The sequence below is a fragment of the Sus scrofa genome, chromosome 7 (genome assembly GCF_054392235.1).
Source record: "Sus scrofa isolate SSC_HxYL_T2T_F1_AM1 chromosome 7, Sscrofa_HxYL_maternal_Yorkshire_Landrace_v2.0, whole genome shotgun sequence".
NCBI classification, from domain to species: Eukaryota; Metazoa; Chordata; class Mammalia; order Artiodactyla; family Suidae; genus Sus; species Sus scrofa.
In genome coordinates, this window is record NC_139389.1 from 123,638,325 (window position 1) to 123,658,353 (window position 20,029).

General features: G+C 41.8%; 1 protein-coding gene and 1 long non-coding RNA gene across 18 annotated transcripts in view; one reads left to right on the top strand and one right to left on the bottom strand.

The window, feature by feature from the left end:
• Positions 1 to 20,029, top strand: part of LOC102168159 (uncharacterized) — a 126,372-nt gene that overhangs the window by 20,510 nt on the left and 85,833 nt on the right. The window lies entirely within an intron of this gene.
• The window catches only part of RPS6KA5 (ribosomal protein S6 kinase A5), a 191,758-nt gene continuing 185,491 nt past the window's right edge, over positions 13,763 to 20,029 (bottom strand). For all 12 annotated transcript variants that reach the window (XM_084970040.1, XM_084970035.1, XM_084970033.1 and 9 more), the window contains 3 exons: positions 19,408 to 19,567; positions 17,663 to 17,826; positions 13,763 to 15,618 (listed from right to left, as the gene is read on the bottom strand). In XM_084970040.1, the coding sequence (XP_084826166.1) occupies positions 15,379 to 15,618; positions 17,663 to 17,826; positions 19,408 to 19,567 (564 nt within the window). In that variant the 3' untranslated portion in view covers positions 13,763 to 15,378. The remainder of the gene's footprint in view (positions 15,619 to 17,662; positions 17,827 to 19,407; positions 19,568 to 20,029) is intronic.

Below are 20,029 nucleotides of genomic sequence, written 5' to 3' on the forward strand. Positions count from 1 at the left end.
GAAATGCTTGTATCTGCTCAGGTGAACACATGACTAGTTCCAAGTTTGAGGAAATTCTTGAACAAAAAGTGCACATCAAAGCAGTGAGCTGGCAGTACACCCTTCCTTCCCCAAAAAGTTTTCAGGAAGAGGCTGCACAGCCATCAGTTAGTGATGTCACCAGGAAGGTATCTGGCTTCCGGTAGGAAATTGCTCTGGATGAGCTTTAGGATTCTTAAAACTCTAAGGTTCTGGGATATGCTGAAAATAATGACCATGGTTTGACCTGATCAACCACGAGGCCCTCTGAAAGAATGAAATCAACTCAAATAGCAAGACATTCTACAAGTTAGCTGAGTGTAATGATATATTTTAAACCCACACTCAGACCTATAACCTACACTATAAATTTTTACCAGTACTATTTGATGACCTTAAGCATTAAAAAATCTATATAACTAAAAAACCCCTATTATCAGTTTCTACTTCAAGATGCTAGTTGATAGCCACTTTACAGAACCAGGCAAAGACACAACTGAACTGTGATGTAACAGATTGTCAGTATTAAATAATAGCTTCATCTCTATTCTGCCCATTTCTGGGATCAATGCACCTTCTAAATTTTTTCCCCTTCTACCTTAATGGATCCTTCCGCATGCTGCTGAGGTAGGGGAGGAGAGGTATAATTATTCTCATTTTACAGATGAAGAAACAGAGGCATAGAGAGACTGAGTGTCTGGTTGGTCTGGAATATCAGTACTAAATTGCCTTCCCACCTCCTTTTTGCAAAATCGTCAGCATGAAGAGTCATACATAATACATTTTACTCTTCAATTAAAGCCAAGGGTTCAGGGAAGAAAGGAGGGAGAAAGTGAGCTTTTTTGGGTAACCCTGTTTTCTTTTAGAGGACAAATGTGCTTTTCTTAAGACACTGCTAAGTGTAAGTATTAAAAACTGAACACTGAGAAACAAAGCTGGGGCACTGACAAAGCCACGTGTGAAGGCGGGCTTTCTGCCGTATTATTCAGAGCTTCCTGAGACTTCGGCTCTCCCAAGAGGCTCACTGTACAAGAGTCAGCTTTGCATCCAACTTCAACACGCAATGTTTCCAGTCATCCCAGAGCTCTTTTGGACAAAACAAGCTAATTGAAGAATACCTTGGTCAATATAAAGAAATAGTATTATTTGATGACCATCCTAGAATATAGAAACATAGCTTTATGCCCAAGCAATTCATCGACAAAAAGGTTAAGAATGGAAATCTATAATGGTTCCTCAGTTCTGTGGCTCATAAGCAAAACATTAATTTCCAATATCTAAATACCTTCAGAGGAGGAAATATTTTTGGATTGGTCCGGTCACATGAAATCTGTTCACATAAGATCTGATGTGAAAACTTTCAATAGAAAGTGCTCCGTTTAACAACAGACTGGCACATCTGCATGGTTGGCATCTGATGCTGTGATAAAGGAATGCTAATTCTGAGTCTGCCATAGAGAGGCATATGTACAATTTTTATTTTCTCCATATTAAAAATATTTCTTTAAACAAAAATAAATTCCAGTCAGCCTCTTCTAAGGAAGGAGGAAAATTATTAAGTTTTCAAAACAGTCACAATGAAAAGACCAGAATATTAGCAAAAACTGTTAGATATGCTTGTCATTCTTACATGTAAGATGAAGTCACTATGATGCTTTGCTTAATTTGTTTATCTCCCAATATAGGCTTTGAAAAACTCCTCTAAAGGCCACAACTTTGTAAGGGACGTATATGGTTTCATGATATTTCTGCTCTAGAAACTTCTTAGGTTAGCACTCCCCCCCACACACAAAAACCCCAAAACCAACCAAACAAAAAAATTCAAAGACCCAAAACCAACCGAGCAGAAATTGACTAATCAAACTCAAGTTTCCCATGAAGGTACCAACAATGAAGTAGCTAATTAAAAAAATAAAGTGTCACATTTATAAAGCCTAGAGAAAATCAAGTTAACAAAATGCATTCCTTACTTAATCTTCAAAAACAAATTACTACTGCTGCATGTTTTAAATCCCCAAGTTTAGGATTCTGAAGTCTTTGTAATAAATCAAAACCATAACCATCTTTAAAGCTATGTTAAAATAATCCTGGAACTCTGGAATGTTATCACCTCTTAGGGATATACTGGTTCTTTAGGACACCAATCTGGTGTTGATAATTTGAACTATTTGTATCCGTATCTTTCATTTAAAAAGAAACAGAATACAGGCATTCCCATTGTGTCTCAGTGGTAACTAGTATCCGCCTAGTACCCAACTAGTATCCTTGAGGACTCGGGTTTGATCCCTGGCCTTGCTCAGTGGGTTAAGCATCTGGTGTTTCCATGAGCTGTGGTATAGGTTGCAGATGCGGCTTGGATCTGGTGTTGCTATTGCTGTGGCTGTGGTGTAGGCTGGCAGCTGCCATTCCAATTTGACCCCTACCCTGGGAACTTCCATATGCTGCAGGTGCTGCCCTAAAAAACAAACCAAACCAAAACAACAGCAACCAAAAAAATGAATACAGATCCCTTACACCCTGTGGTTGATTGATCATACATACCAGAGAGTAAGTACTTCAGTATTGGTAGGGGTCACAGCAGGGCAGAGAGTTGATTTAAGGAATGGATCTTATGACTTAGGTGCTGTGAGCCCCCAATATATGTGTGTATACACAGAGGTTCACATACACACAGAGGTACCTTTTGCTGAATTATTTGACACTTTTAAAGTCTAATTAGTTGTTTTCAGAGTAGCTAGACAAAAGAAAAGTTTCATATGGTATCTCAACCAGTGAATAAAAAGGTTTATAACTCTCATGTTGCTAGAACCTTTGCATTCACGGAGTATACATAAATTATTGAGGATAAAAATATTTTAAATGTGTGCAGTGGCGTCAAGGGAGACAGTATCGCTTCTGCCTACAGCAGAACCTTGAACAATGTGGGGGTGAGGGGTGCCAACCCTCCATGTAGTCAGAAAATCGAAGTATAACTTATAGTTGGTCCTCCTTATATGAGGTTGCTCCTGATTCAAGCAACTGGGGATTGTGTAGTACTGTGGCATTTACTATTGAAAAAAAAAAAAAAATCCATGTATAAGGGGAACTGTGCAGTTCCAACTAGTGTTGCTCAAGGTCGACTGAACTTTTCGTAAAATGGCAAAGTCATGAGTAGCATAATTTTCTGGTATTTCAATGGTATTGTGTTTGAGAAAAAGATCACTGCTCCAAACGCCTTCACGATTAAATAAAATACTGCACAAGGGAATCTGCTTCTGAGAGAACGTTAGCACAGGCAGGACCAGAGACAATTGAGAAAAGCCTTCACCAAAGAAAAACATATGTAAAACAAGGGGTATTGGTTCCAGTATGACAATGAGGCCAAAAAAACAAGGACTTAACTCTCAGAGCAGAGATAAAAGTAACGAGAAGCTGGATGTAATCACCGTTAAAACACAGAGCACACGGAGTTCCCGTCATGGCGCAGTGGTTAACGAATCCGACTAGGAACCATGAGGTTGCGGGTTCGATCCCTGGCCTTGCTCAGTGGGTTAACGATCCGGCGTTGCCGTGAGCTGTGGAGTAGGTTGCAGACGCGGCTCAGATCCCGCGTTGCTGTGGATCCCTGGCCTTGCTCAGTGGGTTAAGGATCCGGCGTTGCCGTGAGCTGTGGAGTAGGTTGCAGACGCGGCTCAGATCCCGCGTTGCTGTGGCTCTGGTGTAGGCCGGTGGCTACAGCTCCGATTCAACCCCTAGCCTGGGAATCTCCATATGCCGCAGGAGCGGCCCAAGAAATAGCAACAACAACAAAAGACAAAAAAAAAAAAAACAAAAAAACAAAAACAGAGCACGCTGATGTCTATCTAAACAATACCCAACACTGGGGAAAACACGGCCCGAAGGAGGTATCTTCCCTTCGTTAGGCTGAGTCTTTTACGTTATCCACCAGAAACGCATTCACTGGGTCCCCACCAACTTAATTTCTGTTCGTAAGAGACCATTTTCCAAACAACAGTATCAAGCATGCTTCAAACAGAGTGGCTGCTGAAGTAAGGACAGCTGGGGATGGTTCTCCCACCAGCAAGGTGTTAGAACTGATTTCCTGAAGAGGAACCTTCTTTGGCCGCACCCATGATATGCAGAAGTTCCTGGGCCAGGGATCGAACCTGTGCCACCTAAGCAGTGACTCAAGATCCTTAACTGTGAAGCCATGAGAGAACTGCAGAGCTGACTTCCACAAGACAACTATTTCCTCTCTAGTTGGTGGTTGTTTTATGCGTGTGCGTCTGATTCTTAAAACATGAAGAAAACATTCCCATGAAATTCGTCACGGTAAGTGTACAGTCCAGTGGCTTTTAGTATATTCGCAATGTTGTGCAACCATTACCACGGTCTAACTCTAGAACATTTTCATCATCCCCAAACCTTATCACTCCTACACATTAAGCAGTCATTCTTCAGTTCTCCCTCCTACCAACCCCCAGAAACCACTGATCTATTTTCTGTCCCTATGGATATGCCTATTTTGAACATTTCATATAAATGGAATGATAATATGTGGCCTTTTGTGTCTGGCTTCTTCCACTTTCAACTGGTAGCAATTAAGCCATTTCCAAAGGGCTATAACTCTAAAGCATAGGTGCCAAAGATTCTTGACCTGTCCTTTGAGTGCCCTTGAGTTTCTACAGAGCTCCTACATATGATGGTTTTCTGGTTCTTTGTTGGATCACATGAAAATGGACTGTCATCAGAAGTACCAATGATTATCTCTGCAATACATTTTTGGAATAAAAAATAATCCGTTGGAGGACGTTTCTGAAAGGGGAAAGAACAGCAAAGAACAGAGGAATAAAATTTAAATTTACTGTAATATCTTAACAGTGCCATGTGCCCAGGTTATATTTTTCTCTTGGTAACAGTGACATTTAAGCTATTTTGGAAGACTGAGAATACCAAGCCATTTTTTGGTGTCTCAAAGCATCTAATACGTGCCTGTAGCATGTGAAAACTGAAGTTAAAGTGAGAAACCACCAGCAGCCTGATTCTTTATCAGATTCATGTTGACATTCATGGAAAGATTGACTCTCAGAGTTAAATTTGTTCTCCATAGTCAGTTCCTGGAGCTTTAACTCAAACTGTCATATAATTGTGCTCCAAAGTGAGTTTTTCATACGTGTACCCTGTCTGATGTAGAAACTCATCAGTAAGGAGTTAAGCATAATGTCTTCGCTTTCCAAGGGTGGAACAAATATTGGTGTATTGTGTGTGAACTGTGAGTTGGGTTAATCTCTGCAGAATTTTTTAAAAGCCTGAAAATATGTGTAGAAAATAGGAAGGTGTTTCCATCCAAAAGGTCTTTGTCTCTTTCACCCACACATAAGAAAAGTCTTTCATTAGTACAGGTTCAACACAGAAACCACTTAGTAGCCTTTCTCTAAAACAAGCGGCAGTGATCTTATCTAATTTACTGTTACATTATCTGTGTCTAGCTAGGATCTGGCCGGAAGCAGGAGCTCAAAAAATATTTAGTGCATGAAGGAACAAACTGGTAAATGGGGACTGTGACAACCAGGTTCTCGGTGCCAGAAGCCACCGGGGGAAAATAACAGTGGTGATCAGAAATGGTTACAACCACTAGATTTCTGCTTTGGCCACCGTAGAGGAACGTGTGACTGGAACTAACTCTGCCACGGTAAACAACGATGAAAGCTAAATAAAATACATTGTCATCCGTTTATAGGCATCAAGGAGGCCATAAACCAAAGCAGGCAGAACCTAAGGAGCTATAATCCCTGAAAGACAGGAAGCACGCTGGGGTAGGCTCCACATTCACGCTGACTTCTCTGTGCAAATTCACAGCACAGGGATGTGAACGCCTGGGAGAAAGCAGCAATCCCACTTGGTCGAAGAAACAAGGTTGGGGTTTGGGCTACCAGAATAGCTAGGACATGGGGGGCAAGTCCCACAGAGTAGAAAACTTCAGGAAAGTGAGCTGGAAATGCTGCTCCTTAAAGTGTTTGCCAATCCTAAACCATGTGCACAAAGGGACACCTCCAGAAACAAAGCAAACAGCAGCAGCTGAGAGACTAAGGAGCTGAGCAGAGCTCTTAGTGCCGAAGAGACAGAGGCTGGTGTTCAAGGTCGCCAAGGTGCAGTGACCCCAACAAGCACCCCAGATTTTCAATGGAGAACCCAGAGAGGCCATGTGCCAGGAATAAGGGCAAAAACTGAAGCTAGCCCTAACAAAACCTAAATCCAGCCTCAGTGGGGTTACGGTGACCTGCCTGTGTTCCACCTGCCTGCTAGAGGAAAACTGGACCATTTGAGGAGGAAGATGTCACTCAGAGCCTCTACAGCCTCTACTATGCAACCTATGGTGTCCACTTACACGTATATGGCATCCTAAAAACTAGGCCCAAAGGAATGAAAACCATGAGGATATATATACATGAACAACAGAGACAACCAATGGACTAATTTGGACATATTTATCAGATAAGAACTTTAAGTTCAAGAACATAGAGGAAAAGACTGAGAATTTCAGCAGAGACCTAGAATCTATAAAAGAGAGTCATTGCATATTTTAAGCCCCAAAATACAACATATGAAATTAAAATTAAAATTTATTAGATCCAGCAGAACAAGTATCTGAAAGAAGATCAAAGTTAGAAGCCCTACGTTATCATATATGAAGCCTTCATAAAAATTCCAACTACAATGCACTGAGCTTGTCAATACATGGTGCTGGGTTAAGTGAATACTCATACAGAGATAAAGGAACTTTGGCTACTACTTCATACCATATACAAATATCAGTGCTAGATGGATTGTATACCTAATGAGAATGGTAAAACAAGCTTTTAGAAGAATGTAAGACTATCTTCATAATATTGGGATAAAAATTAATTAATGAATGTCTTTTTTTTTTTTTTTTTTTTGCCTTTTCTAGGCCGCTCCCACGGCACATGGAGGTTCCCAGGCTAGGCGTCTAATCGGAGCTGTTGCCGCCGGCCTACGCTACAGCCACAGCCACAGCCGATCCGAGCTGCATCTTCTTGACCTACACCACAGCTCACGACAACACCAGATCTTTAACCCACTGAGTGAGGCTGGGGATCGAACCCACAACCTCATGGTTCCTAGTCGGATTCGTTAACCACTGCATCACAACGGGTCTTTTTTAGGGACACACCCACCGCATATGGAAGTTACTAGCTAGGGGTCCAACTGGAACTGTAGCTGCCAGCCTATGCCACAGCCACAGCGATGTAGGAAAAATTTATTAAACAAGACACAGAAATCATTAACCATGAAATGAAAGATTGGTATATTTGACTTCCTAAAAATTAGTGCCTTCTGGTCATCAAAGGTCACCCTCTGGAAAGTGGAAAAGGAAACCGAAGAGAAGATATTTATAATAATACAACAGACCAAAAAAAATCAATAAAATATAAAGAACCCCAGCAAATCAATAGGAAAAAGACAGAAAACCCAATAAGTATGAACAAGTGACCTAAACAGACACTTACCAAGAAAATATTTCCAAATGGTTAATAAAGATATATAAAGGTATTTCACACATCATTACTTCTCAGAGAAATGCATAATAAAATCCACAATAAAATCCACGCTTGCCATGATGGATAAAACCACCATGAAGTACACACTTTCCAGACTGGCTAAAACCAGTAAGCTGATGGCACCAAGTACGGCTGAGGGTGTTGAGCAACTGGAATTGCCATACATTGCTGGTGGGAGGGTAAATTGGTACAACCACTACTGCAAACTATTTGGCAATATCTTCTACAGCTAAATAGACATTCACTCTGTGACTCAGTAGTTTTGTTCTTATGTATAAACCCCAAAGAAATGACCGCACATGTGCACTAAAAGATATGTAAAGGAATGTTGACGGCCACTTGAAGACATAAAAGCCAGAAATTGTATACAACCCAAACATCCATCAACATTAAAATGGATCAATTATAATATGCACATCTGATGGAATACTACAGAGCAATAAAAAAGATCAAACTGTTGTTATTACTACATGCAAAAACATAGATGAAATTTCACAGACTGTAATTCTGTTGACAGGGAGGTCAAGAACAGGCGAAACGATGCTACGGTGATAGAAGGTAGAACACAGGTGAGGTCTGCATGTGGACTGGAAGGAAGCCTCGGCTTGATCTAGGTGATGGTTATATGGGTGCATATATATGTACAGCTTCATTGAGCTTTCACTTAAGGTCTGTGTACTTCATATGTTACACTGCATTTAAAAAGGTTACAAATATGATCACTACCTCTCTGTGGTCTCAGCACCTGGTCTGGACGGGTCTCTTTGGCCAGGGGTCTGGGTGGAAGACAGCAGGAAAAACTTGGGGGAAAGTAAGGAAACAGAGGAAGACGTTATCCCAGGGATCTCCCAGAAGAAAATAACCACCTTACAAAGTCTAGGCACAGCGCATTAAACAAATCCATTTATCCACACAGTACATAAACTTATTACAAGGAATTTATCTATATGGCCATTGAAATAGCATTTTAGGGGCGTTCCCGTCGTGCCGCAGAGGAAACGAATCCAACTAGGAACCATGAGGTTGCGGGTTTGATCCCTGGCCTCACTCAGAAGGTTAAAGATCTGGTGTTGCCGTGAGCTGTGGTGTAGGCTGGTGGTTGTAGCTCTGATTGGACTCCTAGCCTGGGAACCTCCATATGCTGTGGGTGCAGTTCTAAAAAGCAAAAAAAAAAAAAAAAAAAAAAAAAAGAAATAGTATTTTTTTTAAAAAGGAGCCCTCTCAATGTTCAGACCAAATGTTTGCCAGGCTGCTCACTTTCTCACAGCCTCATTTCCTTATTGCTATATAATTTTCATCTTCCCTTCTCTGCTCCAAGCAAGTCCTTTATTTCTCTGAGCTTAATTACAACCTGTAAACGTTGGTCAATGCATATTGAGAAGTAGTTAGTGAAATACCAGTGTAGGGATACACTAATATGTGTGGTCGTACAACTGGGAAAACAGAAAAACAGTGTTTTGGGTTTTTTTAATAATTTTAAAAAATTATTATTATTATTTTAAAAATTATTTTTAGTTGTCTACATACAACAGGAGAAAAACAATGTTTTTCTTCTTTTTATCTTCCATTTACTTTCTAGGAAGACAAGTTTGTTCTTTTTTTTCTTTCTTTCTTTGTCTTTTTAGGACCACACCCATGGTATACAGAGGTTCCCAGGCTGATTCAGAGCTGCAGCCGCTGGCCTACACCACAGCCACAGCCACAGCCACGTCAGAACACGGTTGCAGCCGTGTCTGCACCCTACGTCACAGCTCATGGCAACACCAGATCCTTAACCCGCGGGGCGAGGCCAGGGATTGAACCTGCGTCCTCATGGATGCTAGTCAGATTCGTTTCTGCTGAGCCATGACGGGAACGCCACAGGTTCTTCTCTTAAGCAAAACCATGGGAGATTTTAGGTAGTTACATAGATCACTGCAGCTTAGATTATTTTCAACAAGTCTTCGGGTGCACATCCGAGGAGACACACCATTTTAGAAAAAGTATAGGAGCTATGCATTCAATGCCAGTCTTAGAGATTCTTCTAAAGTGCGTGTATATGCGGTTTCCTCTGCTTTTTTAAAATTCATAAGGTTTTTAGGGGTATTTTTCCAAAACTTTAGTTCTATAGCATTAACTTTATATACGACGTAGAACCTTCATATTTCCCCCCTCGTCCATCAAAAGAATGAGAATTATTGTACACTTAATCTCTCCTTTTCCCAGTATTTATCATTTGAGCAAAGAGAATAACACTGCAGTACCTAAAATAAACTGTTAGGAAAAATCAAATGTCTACCACGGCAACAGGTCCTTAATGAGGATTATTATCACACATTCACTGCAACACAACAGTGCACATTACAAAGTTAAAAATAAAACTGCAGTTAGGAAGGTCAAGTTCCTCAACCTTCCTGGATTTTAAAACAATAAGACAAGAGAAACAGTGGTTTTTTCAATCTATCTATAAGCAGGAATGCTAAGAAATAAAATTGGAGTATTCTGTTCATACAAGTGCAATTTCCCTTCCTCCCTCCCTCCCTTGTCTTTTTAGGGCCACACCTGCAGCATATGGAGGTTCCCAGGCTAGGGGTCAAATCAGAGCCCGGCCTACACCACAGCTATAGCAGCATGGGATCTGAGCTGCATCTTTGACCTACACCGCAGCTCACAGCAACACCAGATCCTTAACCCACTGAGGGAGGCTAGGGATCGAACCTGCATCCCCATGGATACTAGTCAGATTTGTTTCTGCTGAGCCATGATGGGAACTCCTGAAATTTCCTTTTCTATCACAATTTAGGGAGTTGTCTTTTCTATTTTATTCTTCTTTTTCAATATAGGAAGACCTCAAAACATAAGAGATCAGAACTGCTTATTTTCAGAAGGAAAAGAATGAAAATGGAATTCTTTTTTCTTTCAGTAAAGAGACAAATTTTATAAAACCATACAAATTAAAAATGTTACGCAGTAAAAAAGACTAACAGAAAACGTGTCATGCTAAATATCATCCCAGCTTCCTGTGCTCTGGAGAAAAGTTGCTGTATTAAATAGTACTTGATGGATCGGAAGTAATTTAACTCCTTATGACAACTGCAGCGGTATTCTTAGTAGAAAAATATTACAGAATGTCCTTTTACCTATTCCAGAAGAAACACACTAGAAAAGTAAGCCTGATGAATAACTACTGAGAATCCTGTCTTTTTAATTCCTTCAAAATACAAAATACCAAGCTTTTTACCATGTGTTCAGAAGAAATAATGGAAAGGAAATGGCTGGCAATAAACTAGTTTTCACTAATATGAAGAAGCCAAGATGGGTATACTTGGAAGCCACTTTAATTTTTTACTCTTTTTTTGCTCTGATAGTAGATAAGTATAAAGTCCTGGAACCCGCTTAATTCACAAATTCATGAACAACTAGAAAGTGGACAACCACCTTGAGGACTTAAAGCATTAATTACCTAATTATATTACAGGGAGTTGGGGATACAAGAAAAGGGCTCAGAGGAAGTACCCTGAGAGCTCAGAGGGAAAAAATGCTGAAGATGATGACTGAAATGAGACTAACCCAGTGTTCTTAAGATGAGAAATGTTGCTCCCTTGAAAACATACTTTCCCCCCATATAAACAAATTTAATTAACTACTCTTAAGGAGAACATTCTAAGGAATGTCACGATTTGGAGTTAAGACAGCAAATAAAACCTTTATGCAGCTCTAGCAGCTATTTTCTTTGGGTAGATTATATTTAAACTGCTTATTTCATGCGTCTGTTTTTTTTTTTTTATTATTTTTCATCCTTTGAGTTTTATAGTAACTTGAATGTAGAGTCTGAATTTCATTAGAGCCTGCTACATTCATTTCAGTGCCAGATAAAGGTATTAAATGAAGAGGGACTCTTGTGTGGGGGGATATAAATTAATTAAAGGCCAGAAATTGGGGTGTTATAATGTAAGACATTCGAGGGTGCTAAAGTCATACAATTTTAAGGTATGTCATTATATTACAATAATTTATCTATATCGAAATAGAATAAGTAGCATATCGGACTTTAACTTAACCTACTTAGATTTTTTTTCCCCCCTTTTTTGGCCACCCTGCAGCACATGGCGTTTCCCAGGTTAGGGATCAAATCCGAGCCGCAGCTGCGGCCATGGTGGATCCTTAAGCCACTGGGCCGGGCTGGGCACTGAATCTGCATCCCAGCGCTCCCAAGACTCCACCAATCCTGCTGTGCCACAGCGGGAACTCCAGATCTTAAAGAATATTAGGAATGTGATCACACAAACACCCAACTCATGTTCTTAGTACTGATCATTGGGAGAACACCCAAAGCGATCAGGTGGCCTAACGTACATACGGGACCAATAAATTAGAAACTTTCACCATTTTGAGTAATCCTTAATGAATACGACAGGTAGTCAGTGCTTGAAATGGTGGCAAGGTGAACAAGTACAGAGTAAGTCGTATATTTTTATAAAGTATTTGAGAACATATTGAAAAAATGGAGATACAAAAGGAATTCTCTTATTAAAAAATAGTCACAGCTATCCTAGTAGGTTTCTATAAAATAGCTTACCTTATATGAAGCTATTTGCATAGTTATTTATCAGCATATCAATAGTTATTTCAGAAATCAGCAGATATTAAAAAAAATAAGGGCAGCTTTTCATGGGTAAATGAATCTGCAATTCCAAAACAGACCGGCACGTTGAAATTAACTTGGGAGACTTGATTTTCTGTTCCAGTGGTTCAGTGGTTTATCATTATATAGAGATTTGCAGAATTAATGAGTTTCAAAACAGCTGATTTAACTCATTCAGCTACAGGATCTGGCATAGTAATTAAAAGAAACTGGTCTTTTAAAAATGTCTTTCCTCTGTTACCTTCCTTTTTTCTTATTCTTGCCTCTCCATTTATCTAGTTATGAAAAATATGAGTCAGGATTTATGAAAATAGGAAAACTGCATACAATATAATCCATACAGGAAGAAGGGAACGGGTGATCTGGCTTCATCTCCCAAAACCATTTTAAAGAGAATTTAATGTATGTAGTTATTTTTTCTAAATTTACTTCTATTTTCTCCTAGTACCGAAGAAGAATCCTTTCATGTAACATTTTCATATAAAGTATTTTTTAGTTTATTTTTGATGTGACTAATGAAAGCTTTGTGAATTTTTTTTTTTTTTAAAGTGCAGTTCACTGACACGAACCGCCTGCATGTGACATAACTGCTGCAAACCTAGCATCTTTCTGGTATTTCTAAGTTAGGGTGAGGTTGAAGATACTCTATTAAGTGGGCACTGCTCCGAGTGTTTTCTGAGTTCTTCCCAGAAGCCCACTCTAGATCACTCAAGGAGGCTCAGCAGTTGATAAATTAGCCTTCTCTTTCCTTCCTCTTACTCTTCCTGTCATTTTACCTATTTCATTTTCCTGCCAAGTCCTCCAGAAGAAGAGGCAAGGAAAATAAATGAAAATGAAACCCATCAATTTCCAGTATTCATAATGTATCAAAGGACACCATCAATCATTAGGGTATACTGACTTTTTTTTTTTTTTTTTTGCTTTTTAGGGTTTCACCTGAGGCATATGGAGGTTCCCAGGCTGGGGGTCAAACCGGAGCTGCAGCTGTCGGCCTACACCACAGCCACAGCCACAGCCACTCAAGATCTGAGTTGCATCTTCGACCTACCCCACAGCTCACGGCAATGCCAGATCTTTAACCCACTGAGCAAGGCCAGGGATCGAACCCGCAACCTCATGGATACTAGTCGGGTTTGCCGCTGCGCCACCACGGGAACTCCTATACCACTGACGGTTTTTTCTGATCATTTTCCCTTAGCGGCAAAATCCCTTTACTTTATACTTTACTTTACTTTAGTATTTTCTACTAGAATGCACCATTTAAAAAATGACTTGAAGAGCTAACTTAGACATTTTTTGATAAAGTCAACCTTATTACAGACATAAATGGACATTTTCTTGATTATTATAATTGTGCCTGATGGAACCACATTCTGTCAATTAGCTACAGAGTTTGGTAATAATGCATCTAAGATGTCTCATCATTAACTAAGAATGACCAAAAGCTAGGAGTACAAAGTTTTCATTGACTCAACGAGAATGATACAGTCATATAGGCCACGAAAAAGTATAAAAAGTTATTCCCGATTAACTACTATGGACAAAAATGTGAACAGGATAATACGTTTTGAAAATAGTTTAATATTTGACATTTTTGTTGCCTGTGCTATTAATATATACATGGATTCAGTAATAAATATACTACTATTACATAGAGTGCAATATTTTTAGTATTCATAACTGGTTGAAATTAATGCTGCTATTATCTCAGGAAAGGAATAAATAAGTATCATGCCCAATTCCAAACTAATGCTCAAGAGGTTATCATTAACAAATTGAAAAATAAACAGGTTGGGCATTACCTTTTTAAGCATGATTCCTGTAAACAGAGCAAAAATGACTTTTCTCAGTCCTGACATTTCATGTGATGGCTTGAAAAGAAAATACAACATACAAATCCTATCACTTCATCTTTTTTTTTTTTTTTTTTGCATAGGGAATGAATTAATCACACTTGAAAATGCAGCACTCTTTCAGTGAAATGTCTTCAGCGCACAGCACTTGTTTTCTGTATGAATTCAGAACTTTGGAGCCGTAAAAGTGCTCGGCAGAAGTTTATAAAATATGCTTTCTGGATTTAAAATTGAACACAAAAATTTCAAAACAGGTCATAGTTATGATTCTAAAATATTATATACATAATATCCGACCACAGGAGGAAAAGCCTCACTGTAGCAAAACACAGTGTACAAATAAGCACAGTGTTTAATCGAATTTCCCTTTTCCTCGCATCAGTGCCTCAGTGGCTAAGGATTATGTTGAACAGCAAGGCCCATTCCACTTGTTGCATCTAAAGTAGAAGGGGGCTGTGAGGACAAATTTAGAGTAGATAATGGGGGGAAAAAGGCAAAAATACAGTACATTGGCTTTAAACAGTGCACTTTATAAAATAGCTTGCTTTATTCATATTCTTTTATAAAGTGCAATATTACTCAAAACAGAGACATGTACCTTAATATTTTGCAATAACCATTAAAACCAACTGCCAGGAAAGAGCAGTGCAAAATTAAAAACATAACGTAGCTTAGCATGCATCTCAGATGGGTCCCCAGTATAGCGCATGGGACCTGAAGTTCTTAACTCTTTTTTTTTTTCCACCTTTTAGAAAAAGATTAACAATAGCAGGTTATATAGGTAACCATAAAATAAAAACAATAAGTTAAAATCCTCTCTCAAGAAATACGTATACGCCACACATATAATTCATGACAGAATCTGTTGGGAAAGAGTTAGACCTTTTTTGCTGATAAATCACTGTTCGAAGGGTGCAAATCTCTTAAAAAACCCACGATGGCCACAAGGCGAAGCAATAGGTATCATCACAGCATGAACAGCTCTTGTTGGTAGACACAGGAAAAACCTGTGACTGTTTGTGTAAGCAGCTCCAATTCGCCAGTCCCGAATCACACTGACAGACGTCTCTGCTCGTTCGAGAACAGTCCATTTGGCATCACGCTAGGTCACTAAAGGGTATGACATGTGCTGACTCACAGTAACAGTCTCTGTCCAGTGCTCTTGGACAAGGATAACCAACTGGGTTTTCCTGCAAAAATGCCCCACGAGGCAGATGCCAATGAGACCACGTTTTTAAAAGCACAGACCCGGCCTCAGGCCCACCTCGAGGGAGCGGAGGCCACAGAGGGTTGTCGGCTACGTTCCTACCGTTCCTGAGGCTGCTCAGTCCGAGAACTGGAAGAGGGTCTCTGGGTTATTGCTGTCGGCCGGGTTGCTGGGCTGCAGGGTCTTGGTGGGTGTGGTTTTGCCGTGGGAGTGGGAGGAAGACGAGTGCGAGCTCTCGCTGGAGCTGCTGCGCGTCTCGGTGCTGGTGCTGGTCTTCTTCATTTTCCGTCGCTTCGCCAGCGGGGCCTTGTCAACGTTCTGAAGGCAGAACCCCTCTCGCTTGTATTTGTTAAAGGCCTGGGGAGAAAAGAAGGGAACCCCGTGAAGGGACCAGGATTGACATCTCCTCGGCAGTCAGGCCTTAGAAGAGACGACAACTTGCCCCTGGCCCCCAGCGCTCCTAGTTGTTCTGGAAACGCAGTCCTTAAAACCACTGTATGCAAAACCCTGGCAGGTGGGAGTTCCCGTCATGGTGCAGTGGTTAACGAATCGACTAGGAACCATGAGGTTGCGGGTTCGGTCCCTGCCCTTGCTCAGTGGGTTAACAATCCAGCGTTGCCGTGAGCTGTGGTGTAGGTTGCAGACGCGGCTTGGATCCCAAGTTGCTGTGGCTCTGGCGTAGGCCGGTGGCTACAGCTCCGATTCGACCCCTAGCCTGGGAACCTCCATATGCCCTGGGAGCAGCCCAAAGAAATGGCAAAAAGACAAAAAAAAAAAAAAAAAGAATCCAATTAGGAACCGTGAGGGTGCAGGTTCGATCCCTGGCCTCGCTCAGTGGGTTAAGGATCCACTGTGGCTGTGGTGTAGGCCAGCAGCTGGAGCTCCGATTCGACCCCTAGCCTGGGAACCTCCATGTGCCGTGGGTATGGCCCTAGAAAAGGCACAGAGACAACCCCCCCCAAAAAAACCCCCAAAAAACTCTGGCAGGTGTAGTGGTTCCTGGGAAGGAGGTTCTGAGGGCTCTGTTTCAATGAACCAGCCAGGCTGTCCAGGAGTCACAATTCTAATAGGTCTTTTGAAGAGGGCAGTGCGACTGACTGGAAATTCCTGAAAAATGTTAGCCAGTTAACCCCCCACCCCCATTATGCTCACTGGTTCTGTGTCTGAGATTTAAGGTTCTGGCAACGAATTCCCAACACAGAGCCCCTGCTCGCCACTCCCACCTCTATGCAGTTTGAGTGTATCGTGGACACAGTATGTACAGAGAAAATGCCCTCTACCAACCTCGGCCTGGCTTGCTCCTCACAGCAGCCTGGCCGCTTGTCTTAGATTCAGGCTTAGGCAAGGCTGAGGTTACTCCCCACAGCCTTGCATCAGGTGTCACTGGGAAGATTTGGATCATGTGCCTCAAATGCTCGCAGTTCATGTCTTCACACCTCGCCACCATATCCCAGCTCGTTAGTATTTTAAACCCATTTCTGCAGCTGAAGAGGAACTGCCATCCCTTCTCCTGTCTCAAGATAATCCTTTCAGAAGTCATTTTATTTCTAATTCATCTGCTCCTTCTACAATTATCTTCCTGTATTTGCATCTGCTGGGCACGAATGTGCAGAATCTACAGCTACTGCTACAGAGTCTCGGTCTTTTCAAGTGTACAATCTTCACTTAATACCAATTAATTTCCTTCTTATCCCTCACAGTCTCTAGAACCTCTGCACAAAATGCTTGCTGAATGAACAGACTTTCAAGCAAGCCTTTGTTCCTAATGCTTATTTCTAGTCTTGACAGACAATGATTTGGCTTATAGGAGAAAAAAAGTAAGTTCTAAGAGTAGGCACCCTGCTTTCATTAATGGACTGAAAATTTTCTACTATTCCAATGTCAGCCTACTGCCTCAGCTCACAAACTCATTCTCAATGTCAAATAAATATTCTGTGGGTTAGCAGAGACTCTCTTTCCCATGTCTTTTCTGTTTATAAATGTATTTATATCAGGAAGGGACTTACAAAGCATACCTAAAATGAAAAGAACCCATTATCTTTTTTTTTTTTTTTTAAGGGCCGCACCTGTGGCCTATGGAAGTTCCCAGGCTAGGGGTCGAATTGGAGCTGTAGCTGCTAAATCTACACCACAGCCACAGCAATGCCAGATCTCAGGCGCACCTGCTACCTACACCACTGCTTATGGAAACACCAGATCCTTTAGCCTGCTGAGCGAGGCCAGGGATCAAACCTGCATCCTCATGGATATTAGTCAGGTTCTTAACCCGCTGAGCCAAGACAGGAACTCCAAGAAGGCACTCTTTTAACTGCATTACTAAGAGTGTGTCTCTGAGGCTCTAAGTTAAGAACGTGGGATTTCTCGACAAACTGCCCTCCAAGCACGGAGCCTGGAGCCTTACGTGGAAGGTTGCTTTCACACAGGTATGCACGGCAGCTCCTGAGGACCCTAGGATGTCGGGGGTCATCAGAGGGTTTGAGGACAGCTGACTGCCATCCTGAAGCCATTCATTGTATCTCAAGCCAGACATTTTAAGCCTTTTATTTGGATCGACTGTGAGAAGTCCTGTGGGAATAAATAAGATATTTTTATTTTATGATTTGTCCTTTCAAACATAGTCTAAAATCAACCCCAGACATAGATCTCAATTATGCTCACACGACACAATGGCTTCTGCAAGGCTTCGACCTCCTACAAAGATAATCAGTACATTTTCATATACATTTAAATCCCCTAGCGCGCACCGGACGCTAATAATAAAAGCCCACTAGAGTCTATTTCTAGGAGGCTGTAGGCTAGCTGGTTTTCAATCAGGAGAAAATAACCATCCCAAACAAGGACTCCCACTGGTGACTCAGGTAAACTCCCAAAGAATAAAGAGAAGCGAGATCTGCCTCATTCGTGTGCAAACAGCCCCTGGTCAGGGAGCCGGGAGGGGAGATGGAGACTTAGGGAGAAGCTACGGGGAAACCCTGGGACAAAACCCAGCTCTCATCACATGGGGGACAGGTGCAGCTGCACGAGCCACCGGCTCCAGGGACGGCTCAGCCTGGGGAGCTCGGCACCCTGGAAGGCTGCCAGAGGAGTAACGGGGGTGGGGGTGAGCAGAAGTGGCAGATGGAGAGGGGTGCCCCGGGGACTCGGCTAGCACGGGGAGAAGACAGCGGAATCTCAAAGTTCGGCACATTTGAGGAATTCGAGTGTCTGACGATGGCAGAGCGAGGGTGATGGGATTTTAAAGGCTCCACTGTGGAGTTTGACCTGAAGCTCTCAGGGATTCGCCGAAGGATTTTATAACAGAAAAATCGGCATGATTTCATCTGGATATTAGGAAGGTCACTCTGCTGATAGATGACAAACATAAAGTTAGAGGAAACGAGACAAGTTGGACGCATGTTAGGATTCTAGCGGAGAGATGACGATAAGAACTAAGGGGACGGAGGGGTGGCCAGGAGGGACGCTGAGCCTGCAGGACTGAGTGGCCAGCTGTGGGTGGAAGGTCACAGGGTGTGATGCCCAGGCCTGCTTTGGTAGCCTGGCTGCTTGGCAAGAGGGGGGAGAAAGGAGGCGCGTGCTTGGGGGAAAGGAAGGTGAAAAGAAGAGGTTCGCTTTGCAGATGTTTGATTGAGATGCTGGTGGATCCAAATGCGAGTTCACACCATGAAGGTGCATAAGATGACGAAGGGGAACAGTCTGACAAGAAAATAAGGCTGAAGAGAGTAGCTGGAAGTTGTTTAGAACACACAGGGATTCCCTGAGCAATTCACAAACAAGTATATGTGCCAGGGGTATGGCTCTACTTCCGTCACCACACATCATATAGAAAGTAAACGTGGGGTGCGTTTCCCTTGTGGCTCCTCGGGTTACAAACCCAACTAGTATCCATGAGGAGACGGGGTCCATGCCTGAGTTCGATCCCTTACTCGTTCAGTGGGTTAAGGATCTGGCATTGCTGAGAGCTGTGCTGTAGGTCGCAGACGCAGCTTGGATCTGGTGTGGCTGTGGCTGTGGTGTAGGCCTGCAGCTGCAGCTCCCATTCGGCCCCTAGCCTGGGAACTTCCATATGTTGCCAGTGCGGGCCTAAAAAAAAACAAAAGCAAAAAAAAAAAAAAAAAAAAAGATAAATATTTCCATTTAGATTCTTACCTTGGATCAAATCTTTAGCCTCTTGGGACACATTCTTCCAGGCTTCTCCTTCAAAGGAGAAATCTCCCCTTTTAATTTTCTTCATGATTTCCACTGCACTGGTGCACGTCAAACTTTTGTCATTGGATTGGAATGGAACTTGCCCTGACAGCATTGTATACTACAAAGGGGAAAAAAGGAACAAGACAGAATGGCTGCTAAAATCCTTGTCAAAGCCACTCGAGTAATTTCACTACTAACTTCATCAGCATAATTTCCTAAGTGTTACAGTTAACATTATTGGATTGAAAAGATTGCATGACTTCTGTCTCGGAAAGAACCAACGCATTTCAGACCTGTGTATAATGAGGGGCGGCTTGTCATGATACCAAGATTTAAAACCATTTTAATCACTGTATTCAGAACAAGAATAAAAACGGGATAATCCAACTGTTTCAAAAGATGGTACTGGAGTTCCTGTTGTGGCTCAGTGGTAATGAACCCAACTAGGATCCACGAGGATGTGCGTTGGATCCCTGGCCTCACTCAATGGGTTAAGGATCCAGTGTGGCCATGAGCTGTGGTGTAGGTAACAGATGAGGCTGTGGTGTGGTGTAGGCGGTAGCTGCAAGCTCTGATTTGA